The following is a 26,014-nucleotide window of genomic DNA, read 5'->3' as shown; positions in this document are numbered from 1 at the left end:
ATGCATGGGTCTTTGTTGTGCCCCTGTCAGCTAGAACTTGGGGAAGATTAATAACTAGAATCAGTTACAAGATTCAAGGTATCTTACAGATAAAGATATCTACGGATCTGTTAAAATGTTATAGAATGGATAGAAATTGTCATGGGTTTAAGATTCTTAGTCCTTTGCCTGTAAAGTCAGAGCATTTAGATTCATTTGCACTCGCCATTCACCTTTTCATAGAATTACAGAATCACAGAATGGCCTGGGTTGAAAAGGACCGCAATGATCATCTAGTTTCAACCCCCCTGCTATGTACAGGGTTGTACATACAACCACCAGACCAGGCTGCCCAGAGCCACATCCAGCCTGGCCTTGAGTGCCTCCAGGGATGGGGAATTCTCAACCTCTCTGGACAACCTGTTCCAGTCTGTCACTACCCTTTGTGTGAAAAACTTCCTCCTAATATCTAACCTAAACCTCTCCTGTCTTAGTTTAAAACCATTCCCCTTGTCCTGTCACTATCAATCCATGTAAACAGTCATTCCCCTTCCTTTTCATATGCTCCCTTCAAGTACTGGAAGGCCACAATAAGGTCTCCCCAGAGCCCTCTCTTCTCAAGCCAGTTCCCTCAACCTTTCTTCATAGGACAGGTGCTCCAGCGCTCTTATCATCTTAGTGTCCCTCCTCTGGATCCATTCCAAGAACTCTATGTCTTTCCTGTACTGGGGGCCCAGGCCTGGATACAGTTCTCCAGATGGGTCCTCACAAGAGCAGAGTAGAGGGGGACAATCACCACCCTCTCCCTGCTGGCTACCCTTCTTCTGATGGAACCCAGGACATCATTGGCCTTCTGGGCTGCAGGCATACACTGCTGGCTCTTGTTAAGTTTTTCATCAGCCAAGACCCCTAAGACCTTCTCAGCAGGGCTACTCTCAAGGAGTTCTTCTCCCAATCTATATAAACACCTGGGATTGCCCCAGACCAAGTGCTGCACCTTGTACTTGGCTTTGTAGAACCTCATTAAGTTCTCATGGGCCCACTTTTCCAGCCTGTCCAGGTCCCTCTGGATGGCTTCCCTTCCTTCCAGTGTATCGACTGCACTGCTCAGCTTGGTGTCATCTGCAAACTTGCTGAGGGTGCACTTGATGTCATGGTCTGTCATTGATGAAGATGTTGAAGAACAACTGTTCCAAGACCAACCCACTATGGGACACCACTTGTGACCAGCCTCCACTCAGATGTAGAACCATTGATCCCAAACCTTTGGCTGCGACCAGCCAACCAGTTCTTAATCCATTGTACAGTCCATCTTTCAAATCCATACCTTTCCATTTTAGAGAGAAGGGATCATGTCAAAGGCTTTGCAAAAGTCCAGGTAGATGACATCTGTCTCCCTTCTCCTGTCCACTGATACTGTCACTCCATCATAGAAGGCCACCAGATTGGTCAGGCACGATCTGCCCTTGGTGAAGCCATGCTGGCTGTCTCAAATCATCTCTTCATCTCATATGTGCCTTAACATGGTAACTAGGAGGATCCCAGGCACAAAGGTGAGGTTCACTGGCCCGTAGTTCCCTGGGTCTTCCTTTCTCCCTTTCTTAAAAATGGGAGTAACATTTCCTGTTTTCTAGTCACCGGGGATTTTACCTGACAGCCATGATCTTTCAAAAATGATGAAGAGTGGCTTGGCAACCACATCAGCCTTTTTTCTCAGAACCCTGGGATGCATGTCATCCGGCCCCATAGATCTATATACATACAGCTTCATGAGGAGGTCTCAGATTTGTTCCACTCTTACAGTGTGGGGTGGAATGCACTCCTCTCAGCCACACCTAGAGGTTCAGGATCCTGGCAGACACAGGAAGCCTGGCCACCTGTGAAGACTGAGGCAAAGCAACTCATGGAGTACCTCAGCTTTTTCCTATGTCTGAGGAAGCCAGTTCTCCATCCTCATTTATCAGAGGGGGAACATTCTCCTTGGCCTGTGTCTCTTCCTGCCTATGTACCTGTAGAACCCCTTCTTGTTATTTTTCACATCCCTCACCAAGTTCAGCTCTGTCTGTGCCTTGACTTTCCTAATCGTATTTCTACACATACGGACAACATCCCTATATTCTTCCCAGGCACCCTGCTTTCACTTCCTGTACATTTCTCTCTTTTCCCTCAGTTTAAGCTGCAGGTCCTTGCTCAGCCAAATCTGAAACGTGTAAAACAGCTCTTGAACTAACCAAGAATAACTTCTGCTACTTATTTTATTATTTTCTGCATAGTCACCTTGTACTTTTAAAGTCTGGTGTCTTGGGGCCTCATAAAGTCTGAACCAATTGCCTTGTGAGAGCAATCTCCTATTTTTATTCCTGAACAGTATGAGTTCCTGTTTCTACTGCAGCGATGAGGTCTGCGACATGTCTGATGTCCTTCTTCCCTACTTCTGTGGGTCAGCAGGTAGCACTCCAGAGCTATCTGTGTTCAAGTTTGAAAGGAAAGAATGAGACATTTACTTATCTGTCTGCAGCTTTTAAAACAGCTCTGGGAAGCTGTTCCTCAGAGCTTTGGAATATGATGTCTATTGCCAAAGAAGGTGGAATGGAGGGAGGAGAAATACACTGTGGGCAATAAAATGTAATAAATGTAATGCATTGCATGTCTGCTGCCATTGCTTTTATGGCATGTATATTTCTGTAGTCTTCTTTGTGCAAGCAGAAATATCTTTGTGTCTTCATATTGTTGGATTTCCATAGTACCCATAGCTAGCAGAGCATAGGCAATCTAATCCATTGAAACTGTGGCTATTTCTTCTGTTGAAAGCTAGAAAGATAGCTTTGTTTCTCAAAAAGGAGAGATGATTTAACTAGAATGGTTACAGGCAATTTCCTCCATTGTAGTCATTACATTTCTGAGTTCATCATAATTGGCTTAAGGGTGTATTTTGTTCAATTTTCCCAAAGCCATTTATTTCACTGTAGGAAAAAAAAAAAAAAGAAAAGAAAAAAAAATGCATTTTTCAATTTGTAATTTTAGTCTAGTGGGAAAATGTTAAACATTTTCATACCAAGGCGTAGACTGTATTTTCAGCCTTTCAGCTTTGGGGTTGTAACGATTTAGTTCTCCACAGCAGTCTGCTGAGGGAATGTATTTGTTCCTCCAGGGACTGAGCTCATCCATGCCTGGGACACCATCACTCTGTGTCCTCTGTGAATTTAAGAAGTTACTGTTTAGAAGGTAAGGTGCTGAAGACCGCGTTCCTAGCTTACCCCAAAGGGAGATAAAATGCTTTCAGTTAAACCAGCTTCATTTGAATTTAAGCTGAGTGCTTTATTGAATGTTAGAAGCAATCCTGCTGAAGGTGACGGACCAGGAGAATGTTGATACTTAATAAGCCAGAATAACACAGTGGTGTGCATCATATGCTCCAAACTGGCTGTCCTTGCTCCACACCTGTGTGATTCTATCCTCCTGAAGGAGGCAGTGGCAGTGTAATAGATTATTCACGTACATAAGTAAAGTTCAATACTGTCAATTCAGAATTTTCCTCCCTCGATCTTAACGAAGTTTTCTGTTTACCGTATAGATATTTAAAGTATTTTACAACTGCTCTTAGCTTCCTTAATACCTCCTCTATCACTTTCAGCTTGAGTCAACCAACTGCTGAACATTGGCATTGCGATTTATCAGCTGTTTCCCACAAAGCCAGTGAATGTTCTGGGTTCTCATACCTAAAGAATTAAGTCTCCACAGCTGACTGCAGAGATTCATTCAGCCTGAATGAGACGCAAGCCTCAGGCTCACTGTTGTGTCACTGGTGTGTTTCATGAATTATTGCTCATCTGCTGCTGCGGCTGCCCTCATATGGGCACACAGAAGACACAAGGCAATGGGACTCAGCTTAAATCTCTTCTTTTGTGGGGCAAACTAAAATCAAATCATATTTGGTTGGGTAGGAGCACACACTGTCACTTGCTGCAAGGTCACTGGGTACGTAGTGACACTGCAGTCAGTTCTGACATACACAGGAGTAATTTTCTGTAATCAAGAATAACCCTAGCAGCATTTTACAAGAACAGGGACATTTTTATTGGAGTCCAATGATTGGAATGGGTGTCTGTAGCTACTTTAGTGTTAAATTTCCTTTGCATTATAAACTGAGTATAATCTTTTTAATGCTTTTTGGTAAGGTTCCTGTGTAATGTTAAACAGCTGCATTGTTACATTCAAGTGCTGGATGGATATCAAGATGCTGAAATGCAGTTTCTTGAACACTGTGACATCTTAATGAATGAAATATGCTTTCCACCGAAGGAGGAATCACGTGAGCACTAAATACCTGCCTGTGCTAAAATCCAGTAGTCCAAATGCTGAGCTATGAGATACTTGGAGTAGGAAGGAGGAATTCTAGCATTCCACTGTTGGCAACAGTTATGTTTCAGAAATGCGTAGTACCTTCAGAGAGGCAATAGAGAGCATGGGGTGAAGCAGCTTATGGGAAAACACAGCCTGGATCTTCAGTTCATGTACAAAAGGAAGGGCTGCCATTGCTCATATTTCCCTGCACACAGGCATGCATCAAGTGGCAGTGTTAGCAACTTCCATTTGATGAATTTCTGAATGGGGGCAGCACATCTCTGACTCCTTCTGATTACTGCTGTAGAGCTGGGGAGTGCTACACTGATTTTTCCTCTTCTACCCATTATCCCACCGGCTTGCTAAGATTAGGTTTCTGGAACTAAATAATTCTTAAATTATTAAGAATAATTAAGAATTAAATAATTCTGGGGCCTGAATTAAAGTCTATCTGGACCAAATGCATCCTTAGTCTATGCAATGGCTCTGAGATAAATGTTCACAGGTGATTCCCACAGATATTCTATTGTTCAGTCTCAGACCCAGGATGAAAGTTGAACAAAGCCTGTTCAGCTGTTGTTATTGTTGTTGAACAGATCTTGCCCTTCCACAGATGCCTTACAGCTCTGTTAGGTTTCTCTAAAACACACACTTGTAAAAACACCGGTTTTTAACAGAAAAGATACCCCAAGCCTGCATCTGCTTCCTGTGCCTGGGGCCATCCTCATGCTTGTGTAGAGGAGAGCCCTTCCACTTTGACTGTATTAACAGATCTGCATAAAAGAAAAAGCAGAAAGAGCACTTTTATACTGCATCCACCAGCACATAAAAAACAATCTCCCAGGACCAGGTACGGGCTCGTTCCATTACGTGTCACAAAACAACTGTCTCTGAGCATGCTGGTGCTTTTAAAGCTGACACTGTTGTTGGCTTAAAAGCTGTATTAGTTACATCTATCTATTAAGTATAGATTTGCATAAGTACAGCACTGCAGTGAACAAATCAGGTGTACACTCACACCACAACCAGAGAACTGCTGTAGTAAGCACATCCACCTGAAATTCCCGTATTCCTGCTCACGTCTTATTGCCACGTTCTATATTTAAAATACTAACATAGCCTCATCAATTTTGATGTGAACTTAATCACTGTGGTTTGACGAGCATCTTGTTGTGGTACTGACAAATAAGTGTTATACAAAAAGTGGAGAAATGAGTCTCCCCTGGCTGGGAACTGCTGAGTCCTGGTTAAAGTACCTAATCTGTTGCTGAGTAGCTTATCTCCTGGTGGCCTTGGCTCAGTATGGATGCACTGGATATACATGGATATATGGAGACTGTTTTAGCACCAAAGATAGATACAGATGCTTTCTAGTCCAAGTTCAGGAGAGATCTTGGGGCCATATTCAAGTTGCCTTTTATGCATGCTCATACTGCTATCCCAGATACTTAACTGGCTGGTCTAACAGTGGCCTGGGTAGCATTCTGATGAGCATTCTAAGTCACTGTCAAAGTCCAAAGTCAAAGTGGTCTGACTGCAGCCCTATATCTTTTGTTGCCTCAGCTCCTGCATCTTTAATGCAAGGACAGTAACATACCTCGGCAAGGCTACAGAGGTGTTCAGGTCCCAGTAAAGGGGATAACTTTTACAGGCAAATATGTACTATGCTGTAAAACCAGGAGCCTGGTTTTAGAAGAGTTTGTCATATCCAAGAGCTTACTAAAGAGTATGACACTTCAAATAGAAAATCCAAGAGTTAAAAAGGGTTATAGAAGTTAGCAAGACTGCACCCTGGCATCTATAGCAGCAATTTCACATTGAGTAAGCTGTATTCTAGTTTAGCTATTTCCAAATGGCACTGGAATGTGATTTACAATTTCCTCTTGCAGTTGACTGCTAACATACGTATATATAGTACAACAAAGATACACATAAGGGTGAGTTATTGCCTTTTCATTGCACACCCTTTCCTAAACATCTGGAGCTTTATTTATGTGGCACTTAGTCTTCCTCTGAAGAGTATCTTTGCCTGGAAAAAAAATATATGCAACAGCTACAAAAGATGAGGAGGAAGAGAACAGTATGGCTAATAATGAGAACACCAACAGCAAAAATGTACAAGGTTTTGTCACAGTAATCCTGAGGCTGGTGGAATGGTGGGATGAAATTTGGCAGGTACACTGAAAACACCCAGTAGTTCCCAAGAATGAACCAGAGGAAGAGGAAGAGGCTGAGGGTTAGATGGATGTAGTACTTGTGAGCATTCTGCCTCCAGGGGTATTCATCGTCATCATCATCATCAATCACAACAGACTTGGAAAGCAGTTGCCTCATCCTGGTTGAGTCGTACAGCAGCAGAGTCACCTGGAACCAATGGGGAGAAAAGAGAATGAGTAAATTGGTTGTGGAAAGTCTGAACATCTCCTGACCACTACCAGCCTTTGGACCAAACTAAAATTGAGTGTGGGAAAATGAGGTAAGAGAAATCTGAGGAGCCCAAAATGAGACAGATCCTTGGTGAGATTTTTAGGCCAGACGTTGGAAAAATAACTTGCCAATGGCACGATAGAAAAGCATGGGAACAGATTTTGTGGGGAAATGGCAGCAGTTTTCACACTGGAGATTTTAAAGAACAAATTAGAGCTAAATGAGCTGAGGAGTGAAGTTCCTGCCTAGTAGTGGGTGGATTTGTGTCCCCCTCATTGCTTTCCATTACCATGTAGGTGAATCAACTGAGAACAGGATTCTCTTGCTCTACCTTGTAGAACTATTCAATTGTGTATTGACTAAATACTTGCTGGAAAAACCAGCTGTTTTCCTAGCCCAGTTGTTGGCAAAGGTTATTAGAAACAGAGATTAAGGTCCAGCACAAACACAGGCCAAAAAATGCTGTTTCCACTGGATGTCATGCATCACAGCTGAGAACTTGGAACTGGTTGTTCAAACCAGTAAGGCATGTTCTTCTCATGTGAGCATTTATTTTAGGTAGGCTCATTACATCTGGGAGAGGAAAAACTACCTGCCCAGTGGGTCTTAGTTTTCCATATGGGGGCCTGTTTGTTGGCTTTAAGCACCATGATGCTCGTTAGCTTTGAGGTGATCTCAGCACATAGCAGATGCCTGTGCTGAAGCCCCGTCATGCTCAGTGATGGGAATGGGGTTAACTGAGTGTTGGTTCAGAGGAAGACAAAACCCTTGGATTTATAGATCTCATCTGTACTGTCCAACCACTCCATAGAAAGTGTATCCTTCTGTACATTGCTTTGCCACATTGTAGTTGAAGCAAATTCTGGCTGTCGCTCACACTGATAATAATGCAGAATATATGCTTATGGAGCAGAAAGGCATGAATTCAGCAAAACTCTCCAGATACTGTAAAATGGCTGCATTGTGTTGGTGAACAACTACAGGTTATCAAAGCTTTTAAAAGACTGGAGGCGCTGAGGAAACTAAATAGATCAGATCCATGTAGCCAGAATGACTAGTCATTAAATTACATCTATCACAGGACAGTGTTCTTTCAAGACCTCATCCTGTACTCATCCTATACCCATTCTTAGAGTGTCTATAAATCTCTAAGTCTCAGATTTCAAGCTAGCTAAGTGTACTGCTCAGGCACGACTCCCATAAGCCAATAGCAGTCAGTGCAGTCCCATGAGTGCAACTGGGTAGAACTAAGGTGGTGGAATTTAGCTAGGGATCGAGCACTATGAGATGACAAAAGCTAGCCAAATCAAATTCTGACCAGATATATTGCCAGTCTGCAAAAAACACTGTCCTGTGGCAGCTGAAACCAAATTCAATCCAGTATTTGATGTTGGTAGAAATATTAACCGACCCACTTATTCTGGTTGATAAATAGTGCTTTCAAATCAGCAACAGCTAAGAAATAGTCAGCATTTTTGATGAATGCTTCCATTCATTAGCCTGAGAAGTTCCTTTCAAATCTGATCTTTTCTAAAGCATTGTTAAATTGCCTTTGAATATACAGATAAGTCCAAAGGTGTGATCAAATGTCTAAATATTTGCCAGGAGAACTCATAGCATTCACATAGCAAGATGAAGTACTTTTTTGCTTCTCCATTTACTTATTTGCTGCCCAAAGATCCTCAGAGGGATGATTCGTTTCCCAGTGCTGTACTGCAGTTTGGTTATAACTGTGAAGGAGTTCAGGGGATGTAGAGATCTACAAATAGTTTCCCTGATCTTTCAGTCCTGGCAAAGAAAAGGACCTGGATGCATTAGCTAAGGGGCCTGTCAAAGTGGGGCCGTCCTTTGCCCTGGAGTCATCGCAGAGCTACAGCTTTATAGTGCCCAGGGTGTGACATGGGTATGGGGTGTCTTGCCAAGTAGCCAAGTAGCCATCCTCTGCTGGCTCAGCAAAGATAAATGAGCTGGTCTACTAGAAGAGAGGTGGCTGCGGATAGAAAATGCTGTGCCTAGATTAATAGGCCCTGCTGCAGTGCAAGGGTACATTTACTTAAGGTTGAAAGCCATGCTACTGTGTGGTCATTGCTTCTAACTATGTTGAAGTGTGATAAATTGAACCTGCGCAGCACTATGAGCAAACATCTGCGAAAATGAAGGAGGCTTGGAGGACTGTTTGAGGAAATAGGACTTCATTTCCCATAGCCAGCCATGTTATGCAGTCTTTTCTATCAGTGGGTTTGATAGCACATATACTGTAAGAGAAAGTCATACCACAGTGTATGGGACAATGCTGAAGGAAACTCATTAGCATTTCATTTGGCTGTTGGGTGCCTTAAGTGTTGGAACAAGTGCAGTTCAATCCAGATAGCTGTCTCCTATACTGCATGCACATAGCTGTCTGGTGCCATCATTTTGTCTTAACTAGCAAGTCAAAGTCTAGTCACAAAAAAATTTTTCACACATAGAATGCACATTACCTTTAAGCTGCCAATCACGCCACCCACCAACAGATATAATGGAATTAGTGGCTGAACTGGGCAATCTTCCAAAAACTTCATTCCTGAACAGCAAAAATTAACAATGTTTGTTATCTTGAGTGATCAAATGGTGCAACAAGCTGTACAGTGGAAACTAAAATTCTGCACTGAAGTGCAGTTCTTAGGCCCAAGATAGATACCCAGTGTCTGTTGAAGTGGGAACTGAATTAAGTGGGGTTTGCATCTCCCGCTGCAGGCAGTGAGAAAGCAAAGGGCAGGAGGAGAGAAAATTTATCTATTCTGGCTTCCATTTTAACATCTGATAAATGAAAAATTGGCTGAGCAGGTCAGGAAGTTTTCATCAGAAGTAGAAAAAATCATTGAAAATTAGTATCATTTATAATTTTTCTTTTTAATCTGATAACCTACTCCCAGGCCTCTCCTATTAGCACCATGTTTGTAGCATGTTCCTGAGTCAAACACCTTGAAGCTTGGGTGCCAGTGCTTGTGGGAGCTCCTGGAACCATTTCAGTTTCCCAGGCAGCTAATAGGGAACGAGGGATACTCAAATTTCTAGGCTGTTTGGTTGCTGGAGGATAAAAAGCACTGGTTGTTATGGAGCTAGGGATCCTGGCAACCCTCAAATCTACTGCTAGAATGAGAAAGCTGAGTATGTTTTAGGGAAGGGAATGTATGGTGGTACAAGGCTAATGCTGGCATTAGAGACTGAAGTTTATGATACAGGTCTGTGGCTGTGAGACTCATCTGTCCAAATTTAGATGTCTGCAATGCAGGCATCTATATCTGAACTAGTTTCCTAGACTCTCCTTATAGACAATAGGGAGAAATAGACCCTTCTAAAATTCATCTCATCCTAAGATAGGCATTTAAAATAGGTCAGATGAATTGTGCCCTGAAAGTGCTTCTTTCTCTCTATAACTATACAAGGAATCTAGACAGCCAGCTGTAAGTACCTAAAGTTAGCTGAGCTGAATCATTTGCCCAAGTCTCCTACTCACTGGTGTCTTTAAATAATTTTAAATTCTTCATTACCCTATAATTTTATTGTCATTGATCCCATATTTCGAGACTTCTACTGTTCGGTTGCAGAAGCCAGAAAGGATTTTCTGTTTTCTTCTTGCTGTAAAACTCATTTTACAGCATTTTTTTTTTTACTTTTTCTCTTAACAATTGGTTGTCATCTTGATGTAGGACACTTAAAGCAATGCGCTGGCCTTAGTGCTAAACATCTCTCTCGTGGAACATCTTGTTTTCGTGTTCAAAACTACATCAAAAAGGCAGTTGGGTGTCAGGAAAAAGATATCAGTGATTTGGTGGGGACTGGTTTTGGATTTTTTGTTGTTGTTTGGGTTGGGGTTTTTTTGCCTTCTCCTGTAGCTGTGGTTCTCTTCCGTGGATTTGGTGGATTTGCTCACCAAATCCACTGCTATGGGTGCTCTAGAATACTGCTGGTGTGCTAAACCTCTCCTATACATCTTGCATAGCATAATATGGATATCCTGGATTGCGGTTGCTTTGCTATGGATCTTACATTAGTCATAATATGCAGTGACCTGCTATGGAGTGGCATATGGATTATTCTAGACTAAATATTTACTACTAAGCCTCTTGTAATTGAAAAGGGCTGGACTTGGATGGACTTGGACTCTCTTCCTTTCTATCTGCTGTTTCTAAGGCTGCAATTTTTTGTCCATTTTGCCACTAACACTGAAATCTATTCAGACTCCCAACTTTAAAAAGGTGGGCAACAGGGAAATCACTGAGAATTCTATCATTTTCAGAAAGCAGCTGCCAGTGTTTCCAGAGTCCTTGGCTGTATAATAGCCTGCTTCAAAAGCAGCTGGCCAGGGATCTTAGAGAATATATATAAGTGTAGGAACCCAGACAATTGCTGTTTCCAATGCACTACTGAGATTTTGATTTGAGAGAAAAAAAAATAGTCAAAAAAACATGCCAATTTTTTTTCATGGAGCTAAGACTGTTTCCCAAACCAATCTGTTATGGAATCCTTTCATATATGTAACATGACAGCAGTCAGACTTGGGAACAATTTGAATGACAGACAGTGTTACTCTGTAGTTTAGAGGAGAATGTTCCAGGCAGATATGACAGCAAAAGAGAAGATGAAAGGAATTAGTACAGTTATAACTTTAAAAATACAGTACTGTGGGTGAATAGGAAATATGGACCTACTGCTGGCAGATAAGCACTGACATTTGCTACAATGAAATTGAGGCATATGTGTAATGCAGAGATCAATTCACACTTAGCGTGTGGTTTATTTGGGAACACCAAGACCAGCAGGAGAGCATCAGTGCTTCCTTTCCATGAGCACCAGCTTTGCTCCTCTTTGGCTCTTGGTGATGGGGTAGATGGACGATGAGAAATACAAGCTCTGCTGTGAATCCAGTGCTCCCAGTAACTTGCACTAGTACACAGCATTGGCCTTGTTTTAACTGCTCCGCTCTTCTCAGGCAGCTGAAAATGGCTGAAATGCACATTATAACAAAGGACTTTTCAAAAAAACCTATTCTGTGATTTACAGTACTACCAACATTTTAAAATATACACCGTTAGTATGTAATTGTTATCAGGGCTACCAGTAATTCACCACTGTATTTTAACTCATATTGTTGTAATTTGCTTGTTAACATCTGAAAATATCTCAGTTTCCCTATGCAGAAAGCACGAGCCGAAATGACTGGAGGTGCACCAGCATGATCTCTGTGATCATGAAAACAGATTGTTATCAAAAAATCAGAGGCTTCTGCTTGGATAATAAATACCTGCATTTTCCTTGACATATAATTTTTCTAAAAATGCCTTTGAAGGTAGGCAGCTGCAGAATACCAATATTGTCTGACAGTGCAATATTACAGTGATGTTTTCTCTTAATTTTGGTGAGTTGTGGAAAAAGAAGGACTCTGTCTTTGGTGAGGGAGATGACCACAGCTCCAGGCTAATATCTTACCATGCACTTTTCATTTCTTACTGATCTTAAAGGTATTATAAAATATCTCTAAGAAACATTATTTCAAAGCAGTCAGATTTCAGTGTGGATCCATTTCCAGAAGGCTTGCTGTCAACATGCACACAAGCTGTACCACACTTGAAATCATACCTTCTCACCCCTACTCCACAGCTCAGGCATATTCAGCCTGGGGAAAAGCTAAAGCCAAAATCCTCTTATGGGATGAATAGCAATTTTAAGTCATGGATAAGCATAGGAGCCTAAGTGTTGAGATGGAACAGTTGAGGCCATCTCTCAAGTTCCTAATTGCTCTTTAATCCCTAATTAGAACTCCCTAATTCCTAATTAGGACTCCCTAATCAGAGCCCTATCACAGTCATTTCTGATACTGAGAAGACCCCAGATAAAGGAAGCAGGGTTGGCATTCAGCTGAACCCATTTTTTCACATTTCTGGCCAAAAATAGATGTCTACAGTTGGGCTCGTTGTCCAGAGTCCCTCAAAAGTAATCTCATTCTATTGCAATATCCAAAGGAGGCTGTTGGAATTTCACTGTCAGAAATGCCCATTTCCCTTAACTGACAGCAAGGATAAAACAGAATACTGAGCTTGGTTACAGCCACATACAGTCCAGATCAAGTTGTGATTTATCCTACCCACAATGCCTGCATATAGAGCTCATTTGCACCATCACTCTTTAATTATAAGGCAGAAGATGAACAGCTTCTCAAGGACACCAAGACGGAATGATTGTTAGGGCTTCTGAGGACAAGACTTAAAATTTAGTATCTGGATACTCTGGAAAAAGACATTCAAAATCTAAGAAATGACATCTGATAAAGTTGACAACTACATCTAGAAAAGAAAACCTAAATGTAAATAAAAAACAAGAAATCTCTGATAGGGAAAAGCTCTGCCAGAAACCATCTGGGCTTGTAATGCACCATAAGCTAAATAAGAGCCAATGAGCTGGTACAGAGAGCATCTTTCCTTCTGAGATGCATTTACAGGAATCCTGCATGTTAAACAGGGAGCTCATTCTTCTGTGCTGCTCATTCCTCAGGTCTCAGCTGAGTATTGTGTTCTGTCATATTTTTTGAGGGGGAAAAATAAGCTATGCATGCCAGAGGCCAAAAGAGGAAGGCAAACGTATAAAAAAGCTACAGAAAAAGTGACCTGTGAGGTCAGGTTGGAAGAATTGGAGTTTTGAGATCTCTGGAAAAAGGATAGAGGGGAGTTCTAATAGGAACCTTCAAATATTTCAAAGCTTCTTTGGGTAGGACAGTCACCAATGTATCTTTGCATGTAGGACAGGCTACAGACTATTTCATTTGCCATAGGGGAGACTTAGGTTGGATGTGGGGAAAATGATTTTGTCTGAGAGCAATAAGATGCTGAAAATAGGCTCTGTGGGAAGCTGTGGAATTTTCTTGAGTCAGGGGAAGCCCTAGGTCTGCCAGAGGGGTCCTGAGCACGTGAGCTGGTCTGAAAGGGGAGGCAGGATGGTACCTCTGCCTGTGTGCCTCAAGTCAGGGTCACGGCCCCTGTAGAGGGCCCAAAGGAAGCAATGAAGTATTGGAAAATGTGCTAGAAAATGTGCCTCCAAAAACCCTCTATTAATGATAAGAGAAAACTAATCCTTAGGAAAGAAAAGAGCCTTACACAGTTTGAAAATGTTTAACATTCTGCAACTCAAAATATTTTCCTTTCCTTTCTTAAACATTTGATCCTTAATTCTACTCGCAAAGCCAGCCTTCGGATGGTTATAAAAAGAAAGATGAGCCAAAAAACAGGTCGCAGTTTCAAAAAGGTGGAGAAATAGCAGACTAGACAATCTTGTCTTCCCTTCCAGCCCTATGCTTCTAGGGTTTTTGCAGTGCAGTTAATACAGAGGAAGCCTGATTAATGAAATCTTCTCATGTGTCGGATGCTGAGCTTCCACCCACAGACAGAGCTGAAACACCCACAGACCTCTGCCAGTTGCTGGTAGCCTAAGCAGCTATTGAGCTGAAGCAAACACGCCAATAAAAAAGTGAATTAAAATAGATCTGAGACACAGAACATATCAGCAACTTCATGGTGAAAAGAACTCAGAGTGGTTTAGCTTGGAAGGGACCTCTAGAGGTCATCTGGACCAGCCCAACAATGGAAAATGTTCAGATGCCCTCCAAATAAGCAGTGCACTGCCAGAAAATTCAGAGTTATGGTTAGATACAGAGAAACCCAGACCCTGTTAGATTACAAAGATATATCAGTAAGGTGTCCAAATGTCCTAACTCCTGTCCCATGCTAAAGTGACCCTAACTGGAGGTGTATTTAAGACAAGTAGTTTCTGAATTCAAGAACTGCTTGCTCCCCTCCATACGGTGTGGGCTGTCTGAAGTTTAATTACCAATGCACAAGTTTAATGATTGGAAACTTCAAGGTTTCCAACTCTTTTCTCCCACAAGATGCATTAACTTGCCAGGCAGTGTCAGGAAATTCAAATCACAAAAGTGCTTCAGTAGTCAACTTACCTGTAAAAGTCATGGACAATGGTAAGACAAGGAAAGCAAGGAGCCCAAATATAAAGCATGCTGTGAATGGCAAAAAAAAAAAAAAAAAGAGAAAATAAAGACAGTGTTATTGGAGTTTAGAAGTTCCATCCTGTGCTTTGCAGTGTACATGTTGCAGGGGGAGTATCACATTTATTGTGCAGCATCTGAGATGATGAGACCAGGAAATGGCCTGTAGCTCTTCCAGAGCTCAAACCTCTATTTTTTAATTAATACATTTTAGTTCTTACATCAGTAATAAAACAATGAGAGACACAAAGTACTTTTGCTGCTACTACTTTTAAATATCTGATTGCAAAGGCTTCGTTAGCCTGCGCCAGCTTCAGACACTGCCAGGTTACTGTGTGATAACAAGCAGCTCGCATGAGCTAATCCATGGCAACTGATGAACCGTGTCTGTTTGCGAAGCAAATAGCAGCTGTAATGCCATTACACTCGGTTTTCCCTGATAGCTAAATAAGTGATCTTTATTGCACAAGTGGAGAGTTCGGGGCTAGTCTGGCTCCCTGACCCAGCTCAGCACATGGACACAAAGACAGGGAACAGCTTATCACTGGAAGGGATACTCTAGCTCCATGGAGGGATACTCTAGGGGTGTGCATCAACTCTTCCCTCGGATGAGAGGGTCTGAGGTGCTTAGTTACTCCTCAGAGACCTGCTGCTGTTTCTGAATCCTGATACTTTCCCAGCACAGTCTGATGCTACTGAGGATGAGTGCTTACCTTTGCAGAAAACCAGAAATAATAGTGTCAATAGCAATGTGAGCAGCCTATCTTCTGCAAAGGCTGCCACCTCTGTGCCTCATCATGGGCACTCTGCAATATTAAAGTGAGATGCTGCTCCAGAAGATGAGGGGGAAGCATAATGAGGAAATTCTGCAGTGAGCATCCCTGCAGAGCACTTCTTGATCTGCAAGTAGGTGCCTGAGAAAGTGAATGTGCAGTAGGCATAGACTGTGGAAGTAGACATAAGTTGCAGGAGGGTTAAGAAAAGAGTAGTGTGCCTTCGTGGATTATGAAAAAAGTCAGAGCTTATATCCCAGCACTGCAGCCTCTGCCAAACAATTTGCTCCCTTTGTGCAATGTAGAACTGGACCCACTGCCTGTGACATGATGCTGTGCAGTGCAGAACGGGATGGCTGCGCAGTGCTGCCAAGCATCACCATCAGGGTGCTTGTAGGAATAGGGAAACAGCATTGCCTCCATTTGCTAGAAGGAGAAACTGAATCAGAGCACATAGTGGCACCATCAAAATCTGGATTTTCTGCCTTGCAGCCACTTTTCACAGGAATTCATCCCCCCCCCCACACACACACACTGCTTGTGTTTCCTTAACAGGGAGCATAGAGCTCATACTTCTATGCCTGAGAGATGACTCCCTTTCTCAGAAGCAGCATGTTTATTATGTCTATGAATTGGTGGAGACTGAAGATGTTTTGAGCAGAAGAAAGCACTTCTGTTCCTTTGTGCCACTCCTCCTCCTCTCTCTGCCGGTTGGCCTCTCTCACACACATTCCTGCTCTGGCTCTCCCATCTCCTGAATTTGGCACAGCCCAGAAACTCCTCCTTTGCCTGAGTGATATCCTACCCTTGACTAAGCTCTTTCAAACAGACACCCCAGACCCTTCCTTTTCACCAAGTGTCCAATTTCATGCCAGACGCTCTTGCTGTTTGTTATCTAGACTATAATTTTCATCGGCTAGAGCAGTGTTTGAAGTTCAGTTGGACATCAAACTGCCCATCTCAACAAATGTACCCAGCATCCAAATGAATGCAGCTGAAGTGGGCAGGAGCTGCATCAATTCCCCAGTGTTGCCCTAGGTACTATCATCATAGTGCTGTCAGCAGCTCTGAGTGGAGTCACCAATCTAGTGGAGGTATCACCTCCTCCTGTTCCTGCGGGAACAAGTTGGAGGTGGCACCATGCCATTCCTTCACCAGGCAGTGCATGGATCAGTGGTGGGGGATGCTGTGATGAGCCCTGAGAGGCTCAGCAAGGCCCACATTTATGTGGGGCTATGCGTCTGGTACACAGGTGGCTTGTATATGTCTAGCATCTGTACCCAGAAGCTTGATTTTGGAGGAGAGAAATGGGAGATAGGGACAACTTGCCGCTCAAGAGAAAAAGATAATGGTTCATTAATTCTCCTCCCACAGCAGTCGCTGGGAATGTATTTACTCATTATCTTCCCATTCAGCCTTAGCCTCTTAGGTCTGGAATTGGAGGGGCAGATGCATCGTCTGGGAAGGCTTCCAGCGCTGTGTTCAACAAAGTGAGACTCTCAACAATTGACTACACAACTGGCAGAGCTAAAGACCGTTTTCCCCAATTCGTTGAGGGGGGGTTCAGAGCAACACTCCTCAGATAGGACACACACACTCTGCCTGCATTTGCCTGGACTGTGCTGCCCCAGTCTGGTCTGAAGACAAATTGCTCAGTAAAGTGCAATTTGCCGCAAGGTAGCAAGGCAGTTCTGCAGAGGGAGCTGCTGTCCATGCAGTTCCACACATGTGGCTAGCAATAGCTGTAAATCAGCAGTATCACCATACCAGCCCGTCAGAGGAGCCCTGGGACCCAGTCCTAGAAAAAGAGGCAAGAAAAGACTGGGAGTCTCTAAAACCACAGCTGAGTGAGGTAAATCAGCCCAGTGTGGTTCAGAGGAACATCAGAAGAGCACCTGCTCTGAGGAGCTGCTGTCAGGGCATCAGGCAGCAGAGCCACTGCTGGGGCAGCCATTTTGTGTTCGGCATGAGCAAGGCCCTGTTATAGGAGGCAACACAAGTAACCCTAATGTGCAGTCACAGCAGAGAAACAGGAGAGGGAACAGCTTTCCGTTTTGCACATTCCTTGAAATCTGTGGGCAGGAAAATCAGCAGGGTGGTGCAGACTGCCTCCTGCCCAGCAGGACTTTTCAATACCATAAACCCACAGTTTAGCTGAGCTTACAGTGTCCTGCCAGAGCTCCCCACACTCTTCCACTGCACGGAAGTAAATGAGCATGAAGTCACCACCAACACCATGGCTGTGTGGCTTGGTCTCTCTTCTGATCTGAAGTGATTTATGACTACAGATCTTAATCTACCCACTTTGTGAATGGCGTGCTAGTATGGCAGTAGTGCAACCTGCTCAGGAGACCGTATGGCAAGCTCTCTGACAATATACATAACAATAAATGAGCTATTGGGTACTTTAGCCACAATGTTCTATGACCTACTAACTTTTTGATAAAAAAAGGAGAATATTTTCCCAAATTTTGCATTCATCCTGGGGCTTATCTTCATGGGCAAGTTGAGGAGCAAAGGTCTGGGTGTAAATTCACAGCAGTCCTTTCTCACCCTCCACAGGACTCTGCTTTGAAAGGGGCTAACTTGCAGCAGTGTGTATGTCAGTAAATTTGGTTTTCAGCCTCATACCTGGGATGCGGATGCACATGGCAGCCTCTGAGAAGACTCCATGCCGGTGCAGCCTCAGCTGGAGCACTGTGTGCAGCTTTGGGCACCAGAGTATAAGTAGAATGTAGTGTTCAAGGAAAGGTTATGGAGATGGTGAAATGTTTGGAGGAGAAGATGTATGAGGAGCAACTGAGGTCCATTGGTGTGTGCCAAGAGCAGAGGAGCTGAGGGGAGGCCTGATGGCAGCTGCAGCTCCTCACAGGGAGCGGAGGGGCAGCGCTGAGCCCTGCTCTCTCTGACAGCGACAGGGTCCCAGGGAACGGCATGGAGCTGTGGCAGGGGAGGGGCAGCTGGGGGTGAGGGAAAGGGTCTGCACCAGAGGTTGGTGGGCATGGAACAGCCTGCACAGGGCAGTGGGCATGGGCCCAAGCTGCTGGAATTCAAGGAGCATCTGGACAAGGCCCTCAGACATAGGGTTGAATTATGGGTGGTCCTGTGTGGAGCCAAGAGTTGGACTCGATGATCTTTTTTGGGTCCCTTCCAACTTCTGATATTCTATGGTTCTATGATTCTATGACTTGAAATCAGCAATAAAGAGGAGCTGAAATAGGAATGAAGAAGCTAGAATCCATCGTTAACCTCAATTAACTTCTGGGAAGTGGGCCACTCATTTTGGAAGTGCATTAAGGCAGTTTTGGAGGATGCTGCAAGGATGCATGTGGAAAGCACTTAGGAAGCAGTGTCACAGTGTGCTATAGGGCAATGTGGAAGGTAGCAGTGTAACAGAGTGCATACACGTCACAGGTATCTTCATCCACCTTTTACTCCTTTATGGTATTTGCAGGAAACCTCTACAAGATTGAGAAGGCCTTGGAGAAGTCTCCAGTCCCAGTGCAAAGTCACCACTGGAGGCGAAGAGAGTGCAATAAAGTTGAGCTGAAGACCAAACCCAACCTCAGTCTCCAGCTGTTTGCTATATGCCATTCATCACTATCTGCTTAGAAAAGCTTGTATTACTGTGAAACAGGTAACTAGTAGCTGCGTACCCAAGTAAGCTATGCCAGCATCACAACACCTACAATTTAAGTTTCTGGTTGCAGCACTGACACCAGCAACGCTGTTCTCCTCAGCAACAATTTGGAAGGAGGTGCCAGTAACCTGGGAACATTCAACCGAATGGTGAGAGTGTATACATAAAGATTATAGGCACTTTGGGGGTTAGGCATTATTGCAGAACAGCTTGTCTGAATTTTATGCCATGTCTCTAGCTACTAAATTACAGCTATGTCATGACTTCAGTGCTGAATTTGGCCCCTTGTGCTTAATTTCCAGATGCACTTTTTAAATACAGTGTAGACATTACATAAAGAGCCGCTGATTTGCTTTGCAAGAGACTCAGCATAGTGAATTAGCCTTTTATTTTGTGGTCAGTTATTTAATATTGCCCTAATGTTCTGAACTTAAATTGCTGTATGAAGAATGAAAATAACGTAAATGATGCTGAACAAGTTGAGTGACTCTTCAGAGCCATTTAAATATCAGAAAACAATAGGTACAACATGGGCTGTGCTGAAATGCAACTTGAAAAATGTACGCAGGGTAATGAGAAAATGTGAAATGAAGCACCAGTGCACTTTAGGGGAGTTTGCATTTTAACAAACAGAAAATCAGTTTGGGATGCAATGGCTGATCCATAGCTAACGCCAAGTCAATTTTGAACTTAAATGTAAAGAGGAACTAAAGATGATGGGTTTCTTGGGATGGTATTTCTGAGTTGCTTTAAACAAAGGTGACTTTGTAGGTATCCAAGAAGGTGATCCTGAGGTAAGGGAGCAGGTATGAGATTCAGAACTCATCCCATTCTTTCAAAAAACATTCAGAAAGTTCTTTTGTTTTCTCAGCCATCATTAATGCTCTGGTACCAGCAGGGAACAGTGAAGTTTTTCTCCTAACTAGTAGAAACAAAAATCAGAGGACACACTGCATTTGCCTTTTTGTTCCATGCACCTCTGGTCATTTCCCTGCTGCTCCTCCAGCACCCAAGAGCAGTCCCAGCTGCTTGGCTGAATTTTGCTCTTCCAGAACTGTTCATGCTAAAATGCACTTGGGACTCATCAGTGCTGCTGTTTGATCTGAAGGACTGCAAGGCAGCGAGGAGCAATGTGACTTAATCACAAGTTAAAGTTTGTTCTGAACTTTGAGAGCTGTTGAAGTCAAAGGAATTCATATAAAAGACTCTGAAGTGATCTCCATGGGCTGACGACTGCAATCGGTTGTGTAGGTGAAGTATCAATTAGGCTGAGTGGTCAAGTGGATGAAGGAGTTTTCTTCTCTGTACATCTGAGTGGAATTAGAAACTGCTGTTGATTAAAAGTGAAAGCAAAAATTGCGTGCAACTCAGAGTGAAAAGGAGATACTGTCAGTGGGAGTTTTAAAAATATTGGCTTTTAACCCTCTGTTCAACCTGCTCTAATCCACACAGTACAATAGAGGTAGATACTTTAGAGATGCAACTGCTGCTGAATGCTCTATCAGCACTTAAAATCACTTAGGAAAGGAAAAGGAAAGCAGGGAAGTAAAGGAAAATTCGGGTGGGACTTAGTGCCACCTTAACTTCATTCTAGACCTATCTCTATTAGCTGTGGGGCTGTTTAAATACAGAGAGAGGTTACTCCCAGAGCAGCCTTACCATTGCTGGCAATTTTGGATATGCAGCGGTGACAAGCTTTCTCCAGGCCGGCCGGCATTGTGAAGCACCTTTTGGACTGTCTGTGGGGATACAGAAGTGAATACAGTTATGAAAATCATAAGCAGTGTCTTCAACTAGCTAAATATCTTGGCTCAGACTGATTCATTCAGTAAAGACACTTCAGTAGTCTTTCACTACCCCAAAGACCCCCCCAAGTCAGCCCCAAATGCAAGCAGTAGCTGTCAAAGCATGATGCACTCAGAGTTGAACATCCTGGGAGATGCTTTCCTTCTCTGGCCTTCACAGCCTCTCAAGTCTGGTTTTCAGTGACATAAAACCTGCTTCTCCATTGCTCCTTGCCTTGCCCATTGCTGTTTGCCACCCTACTCACGCACAGTTTGTACAGTGCCGGATCCGGGTCATTGTGAAGAATTGGACAATATCCATGGAAAATGTACACATCTGCCAAAGATTCTGGTAAGTAGGGGGGTGGGGGTAACCAGAGCCCTCACTTTTGGTTGGAGTTGGAGCAGCACAAAGTGCATCTGATCTTGTGAGAAAGCTCAGTGATGGAGGTACAATTTGCTACACAATGCAGATTTCTGCAAATATTATTTAGTGAGCAAAAGTAAAGTAAAGAAAAGGGGAAAAGAGCGGAAGAAGATACTTTTGAGATCAGGGACAATTCTGAAGAGGAGCACGGAATGGAAACTACAAACCTCAGGGAGCTCAGAACAAAATACCTTTCATCAGAAAGTAGCTGGATTAGAAAGTAGGTCTTTGTAATAAAGAACTTTTATGATGTGGGGTGAGGGATGAGCAGCCAGTGAGTCATCCAGACTGGGCATAAAACAGCATCGGACAGTTGAATAGTCCAATCCAGTGCTGTTGGGAGTGTTTATGGGAGTTTGGAAAGCTCTCACACACGTGTACATGCTCCAAGCCTCCAGGACAGCACAGGTCCACCATCAGCACCAACTGGGTGAACAGGTGGAGAAAAATGAGACTGGGGTTGTTTTGCGGTGCAGAAGAAATACTGATCAGAATGGGACATGTGGGTGATGGCTAAAGTACTGGAAGAAAGAGATCCCAAATCACACTTCTTCCCTGTGGTCTCAGGACACAGGAGACGGAGCCCGCTAGGATGAAGATTAATGAGATCAAGCACAGCCCACTACTAGTTATTTTGCTGCAGGTCATTTCTGCTCAGCTGCTGTAGCTTGTTATCTCGTGACAATCGTGATACATGTTGTGCAGAACCATTTTTCACTTCTTATGTGTGTACCTATCATAAGAGCTCTGATGAGTTCCCAGCAAAGGACTCAGTATTTCAGACCTTGCCAAAGAACAAAGGGGACAGGAATGCATGTGGAAGAGGCAGGAATGGAGGAAGATGCCTCAAATCAGCTTCTTTTAAATTCTCTAAAAAGCAGTATTTTAAGCATGCCACATTCTGTTCCAAGCTGACATGAAACCCATTCCAGCACAGTTTCTCATTGTGCATGCAAAGCCCAAGCTGGCCCAAACAAAGATTGCAAGGCCCCAGAGAGGAGATGAAGACAAACTTGCGCCAGCCAGGCAACGCATGGCCATATACCCCACACCATCAAATATCCAATCCCTACCATATATGGCTGAGATGTGCAAGCAAAGAGACCACAAAGATGATAAAGAGCCTGGAATAGAGATTGTATACCTCCTCAGGGAGGTCATGCTCCTCCTCCAGGCACCACGACCTTCCTCTGAGAGCAAAATCTGGGCTTTGGATTGCAACTACTGACAAGTATTTGAAGAAAGGAAATGGGCAGTGTTGCATGCTCAGGGAAAACAACAAGAAGAAAGGGAAACTGGTAGTTTCCAAAAACAATTGATACTCTAATTTTAACCTTTAAAAGATTTGGTAAATGTTTGTTCTTAGAATGTGCATAAATAGACATTAATTTTGAGTATGCCACTGGCTACTGACAATAATATTCCCAGTTATGTAAAGAGATCAGTAATATTAGCCTTTAGATATCTTCATCTCTAGAATCACTTTTATGGCTTCTTACAGAAGCCTTGCTAACAAAATTAATGCTGTATTAAAAATTGATTGGCACCAAATTGTCCTGAGCAGAACTGTGTGTGGATGGGAATGCTGTATTTCTGTAAGCAGAGGGTAAAATATATTCCATCTAAATTAACTCTTACTTTACACTAAAAAAAGTGAAGACAAACCGAGGGAGGACACAGTGTACGTGAGCATGTCCCCATCTAGTGATGGAGTCCAGAAATGACCGAAAGAAGAGTTCTGGGCTTGCAGTTCTAACAGGGAAGATAAAGCAAATCGTGATGGCTATGAACAGAATGTTCACACAAGGGCGTAGTGCACATAATTGCTAGGAGAGGGCATCAACCTATCCCTCAGACCCCAGATTTGACTCCTGCAGTACTCACAAATCCCTACAAAATTCCCCTAGATAAACACATGCTGCCCCATTGCCCAGCCTTTCAGCATATCTGCAGAAGCTGCTGAGTGTTGCAGATGAATATTTTCCTGCATGCCGATGCATGAGGTTGCTGAAGTGCCATTCAGTAGGCAGGCAGGTAGGAAATTTCTTTGCTGATCTTGGGGACTGGCACTGTTTGAGCTTAAACATTGGCTGAAACTTGCAGGAAGCTGTGGTGCAGCATGCAGACCCATGGCATGCAAAGGCAGCGCAGGTGACCCCCCGCACGGTGCCTGCTCCCAGTTTGCTGGAGAGTTGGGAAAGTCACATGCAAAGGGGAAAACAGCCACAGCCAGAAAAAAAATGTGAAAGACGAGAGCAGGCTTTTGGTTCACCTCTCGGGAGCTGTTCCCAGCTAGCAGCTCAGTCCCTGCAGCACGGACCCTACAGTCTGGTCCACTCTTTATTTTGTGCAGTTTTAGCTCAAACTGTTGTGCTGGTCATTATTTTTACCCTAAATGTTTCAGTTATGTGGGTCAAAAGAAGAAGAGCACTGTGACCCACAGCATGAGCCCAAATGAGGACTGTTTGTTTCCACACTTATCCTCCAGTATTCAGTCTGCTCCAACTTAGCCGTGCCCGCTCCTCACTTCAGATGCCCCATAGAGGAGCGAGGAACGCAGCAGGCAGCTTTCCCCGTGCTTCCTAAAGCCTCAGCTCCCACCCGATGTGCCAAAGGGTGCAGGGTCCCACTGAGAGCTGGTCCCTTACCTGAGAGCGCTGCAGGATCTGAAGCACTTCACCAGCACACGTGGGAGATGGGGCTGTGAGACCACAAAATCCAGCCTTCAGCAGGAGCCCAAAGGGAGAGCCACTTTGGGATGATGCCTTTATTCCTCCCAGTCTCTCATTTGCACACCTCTTGCCAGCCTGAGTGATGTGGGATGCAGTGATGCAGGGTGAGGGATGGGGGATGCAGGAGCACAGCCGTCAGAGCTGAACCCCCCTCGTTTCCCACTCCCACAACTGCAGCCACAGCCCACTCGGGCAGCTCCACCACACAGCAGGGGGAAACAAAGGGCCCAGCTCAGCTGTGCCTCTGCCGGAGGGAAAACAGCGATCCCTTCACTAAAGCTCTTATTAAAAATATATATATGTATATCCTAAAATCCGTATCAAATATGAAGCGCTTAGTCCATTCATCGTGCAGTTTCCCCCCTTCCTATCAGTGCAGTTGATGGAGCTCTTTAGCACATCCAAGGTGCTGGCTCGCTGCTATTTCTCTTGTGGTGGAGGTCTATTTGTAAGGTGAGTTCTTGCCTTCTGTCAGCAGGTGACAGTTTGCTGCCTCTGGGCTTACTGTGTGCATGGCATTGCTTTATGGAAAGCACTGTGCAAGAGGAAAGTGGATTTCATGCACAGAACTTCTCCAGGATAAGTGACAGCACAGTTCACTGCAAATATAAGTCCCAGGTTAGAGCATTGCCAAAGGTCCTGCACTGAGAAAAGGGCTTCAACACTGCAGCCGGGCAAGGAAAGGAAAATGAGGGTGTTTGACAGTGGTAACTTCACGTGCCTTTGGGTCTGCAAATGTGTGGGGGACATAAATACAAACACTGAAAGTGAAGAAGAGGTGTGACTTTCGGCACCAATAGCATGGCACTTCCAGGAGCAGTAAGTGTCATACCAAGAGGCAGCAGCAAGTCCTAGGGAAGGAACAAGGAATGTGAGAGAAATGAAGAAAGTAGGAACACTCTCCTGGAAGCCTCCTGATGTTCTCCATTGGTGTTCCAAGAGGTACAGCATGAGGACACAGACATTTGTCACAGATTGATTGTATACAACCTGAGTTTTAAAAGCAATTTACAGGTTATTAATAGTTTTGCAGTAAACTGCAAGATTAGTAGCAGTTAATCAACGCTTAATCATTAGCCAGTTTATCACAATGATTCAATAGAATTTACTACAGTCAAATACAATGACTTACTTAAGGGCTGAGTGGCTGAACTAGAGAACATGATGTTGCGTGGTCCTAATTCTTCTTTGCCATAGTGTGACAAGCATCATGCCATGAGTTCCCAGGTCTCTTAATGGTTAGTGTGTGGAGAAAAAGAGCCCTGTTGAAATGCAGTCTTTTATCTGCAGCTTGTGTTCATTCTCACTTTGCTTTCCTTCCATTTAATACTTTTACTATAGGGCTTTCTCCTAACTCAATGACTCAGAAGTCAAAATCAGCACAAATCTATTGTTGTCTATCTCTGTTGTTATTTTCAAATAGAAGAATTTGATTTTGTTTTTTTAAGTGCTGCATGGGATCAGAGATGTCACATTTTCTTGTAAAAAATATCATCATACACTGAAAAATAATCAGTCTATGGGAAAGAAATCCAGTTTACATTTCATTTCTTCCACTGTTTAAGGCAAAAATTGTTCTTATCTGCTGAGAAATGCTCTGCTTGCTCAGGGAAAACCAATCACCAGGACTGACACTTTGCAGCATTTCAGTGACCGACAGTAGGGATGTCAGAAACTATAACGTTCAGTCATCACAGATGATCTTGGCAAAAAATTATGGGGATCAGGAGTCCCCATGGGAAATGCCACTAGTGTTTGTTGTAACTGATCAGTGGTGATGCTTTGGGTGCCATTAAACTGCTTGATTCCGGTGATTTTAAAGGAGAGTTTCATGCAGCCTTAGGAAGATAGTGACTGTGACAGAAGCGTTGTT

General features: G+C 43.5%; 1 protein-coding gene across 2 annotated transcripts; it reads right to left on the bottom strand.

Moving 5' to 3' along the window:
* Positions 1-2,978: 2,978 nt before the first annotated feature.
* Positions 2,979-25,030, bottom strand: TMEM272 (transmembrane protein 272). Of its 2 annotated transcripts, XM_031557842.1 has the most exons (5): positions 24,058-25,030; positions 20,858-20,937; positions 14,738-14,797; positions 9,231-9,313; positions 2,979-6,687 (listed from the first exon to the last, which is right to left on the bottom strand). In XM_031557842.1, the coding sequence occupies exons 2-5, from the start codon at positions 20,913-20,915 to the stop codon at positions 6,325-6,327; spliced, it is 564 nt and encodes a 187-aa protein (XP_031413702.1). In that variant the 5' UTR covers positions 20,916-20,937; positions 24,058-25,030; the 3' UTR covers positions 2,979-6,324. The 2 variants fall into 2 exon arrangements, with proteins under 2 accessions (XP_031413702.1, XP_031413703.1); XM_031557843.1 differs by lacking the exons at positions 9,231-9,313; positions 24,058-25,030 and having other exon boundaries at positions 20,858-20,877.
* Positions 25,031-26,014: the final 984 nt, after the last annotated feature.

Source organism: Meleagris gallopavo, chromosome 1 (genome assembly GCF_000146605.3).
Source record: "Meleagris gallopavo isolate NT-WF06-2002-E0010 breed Aviagen turkey brand Nicholas breeding stock chromosome 1, Turkey_5.1, whole genome shotgun sequence".
Classification (NCBI taxonomy): Eukaryota; Metazoa; Chordata; class Aves; order Galliformes; family Phasianidae; genus Meleagris; species Meleagris gallopavo.
This window is presented reverse-complemented; position numbering and strand designations above follow the sequence as displayed.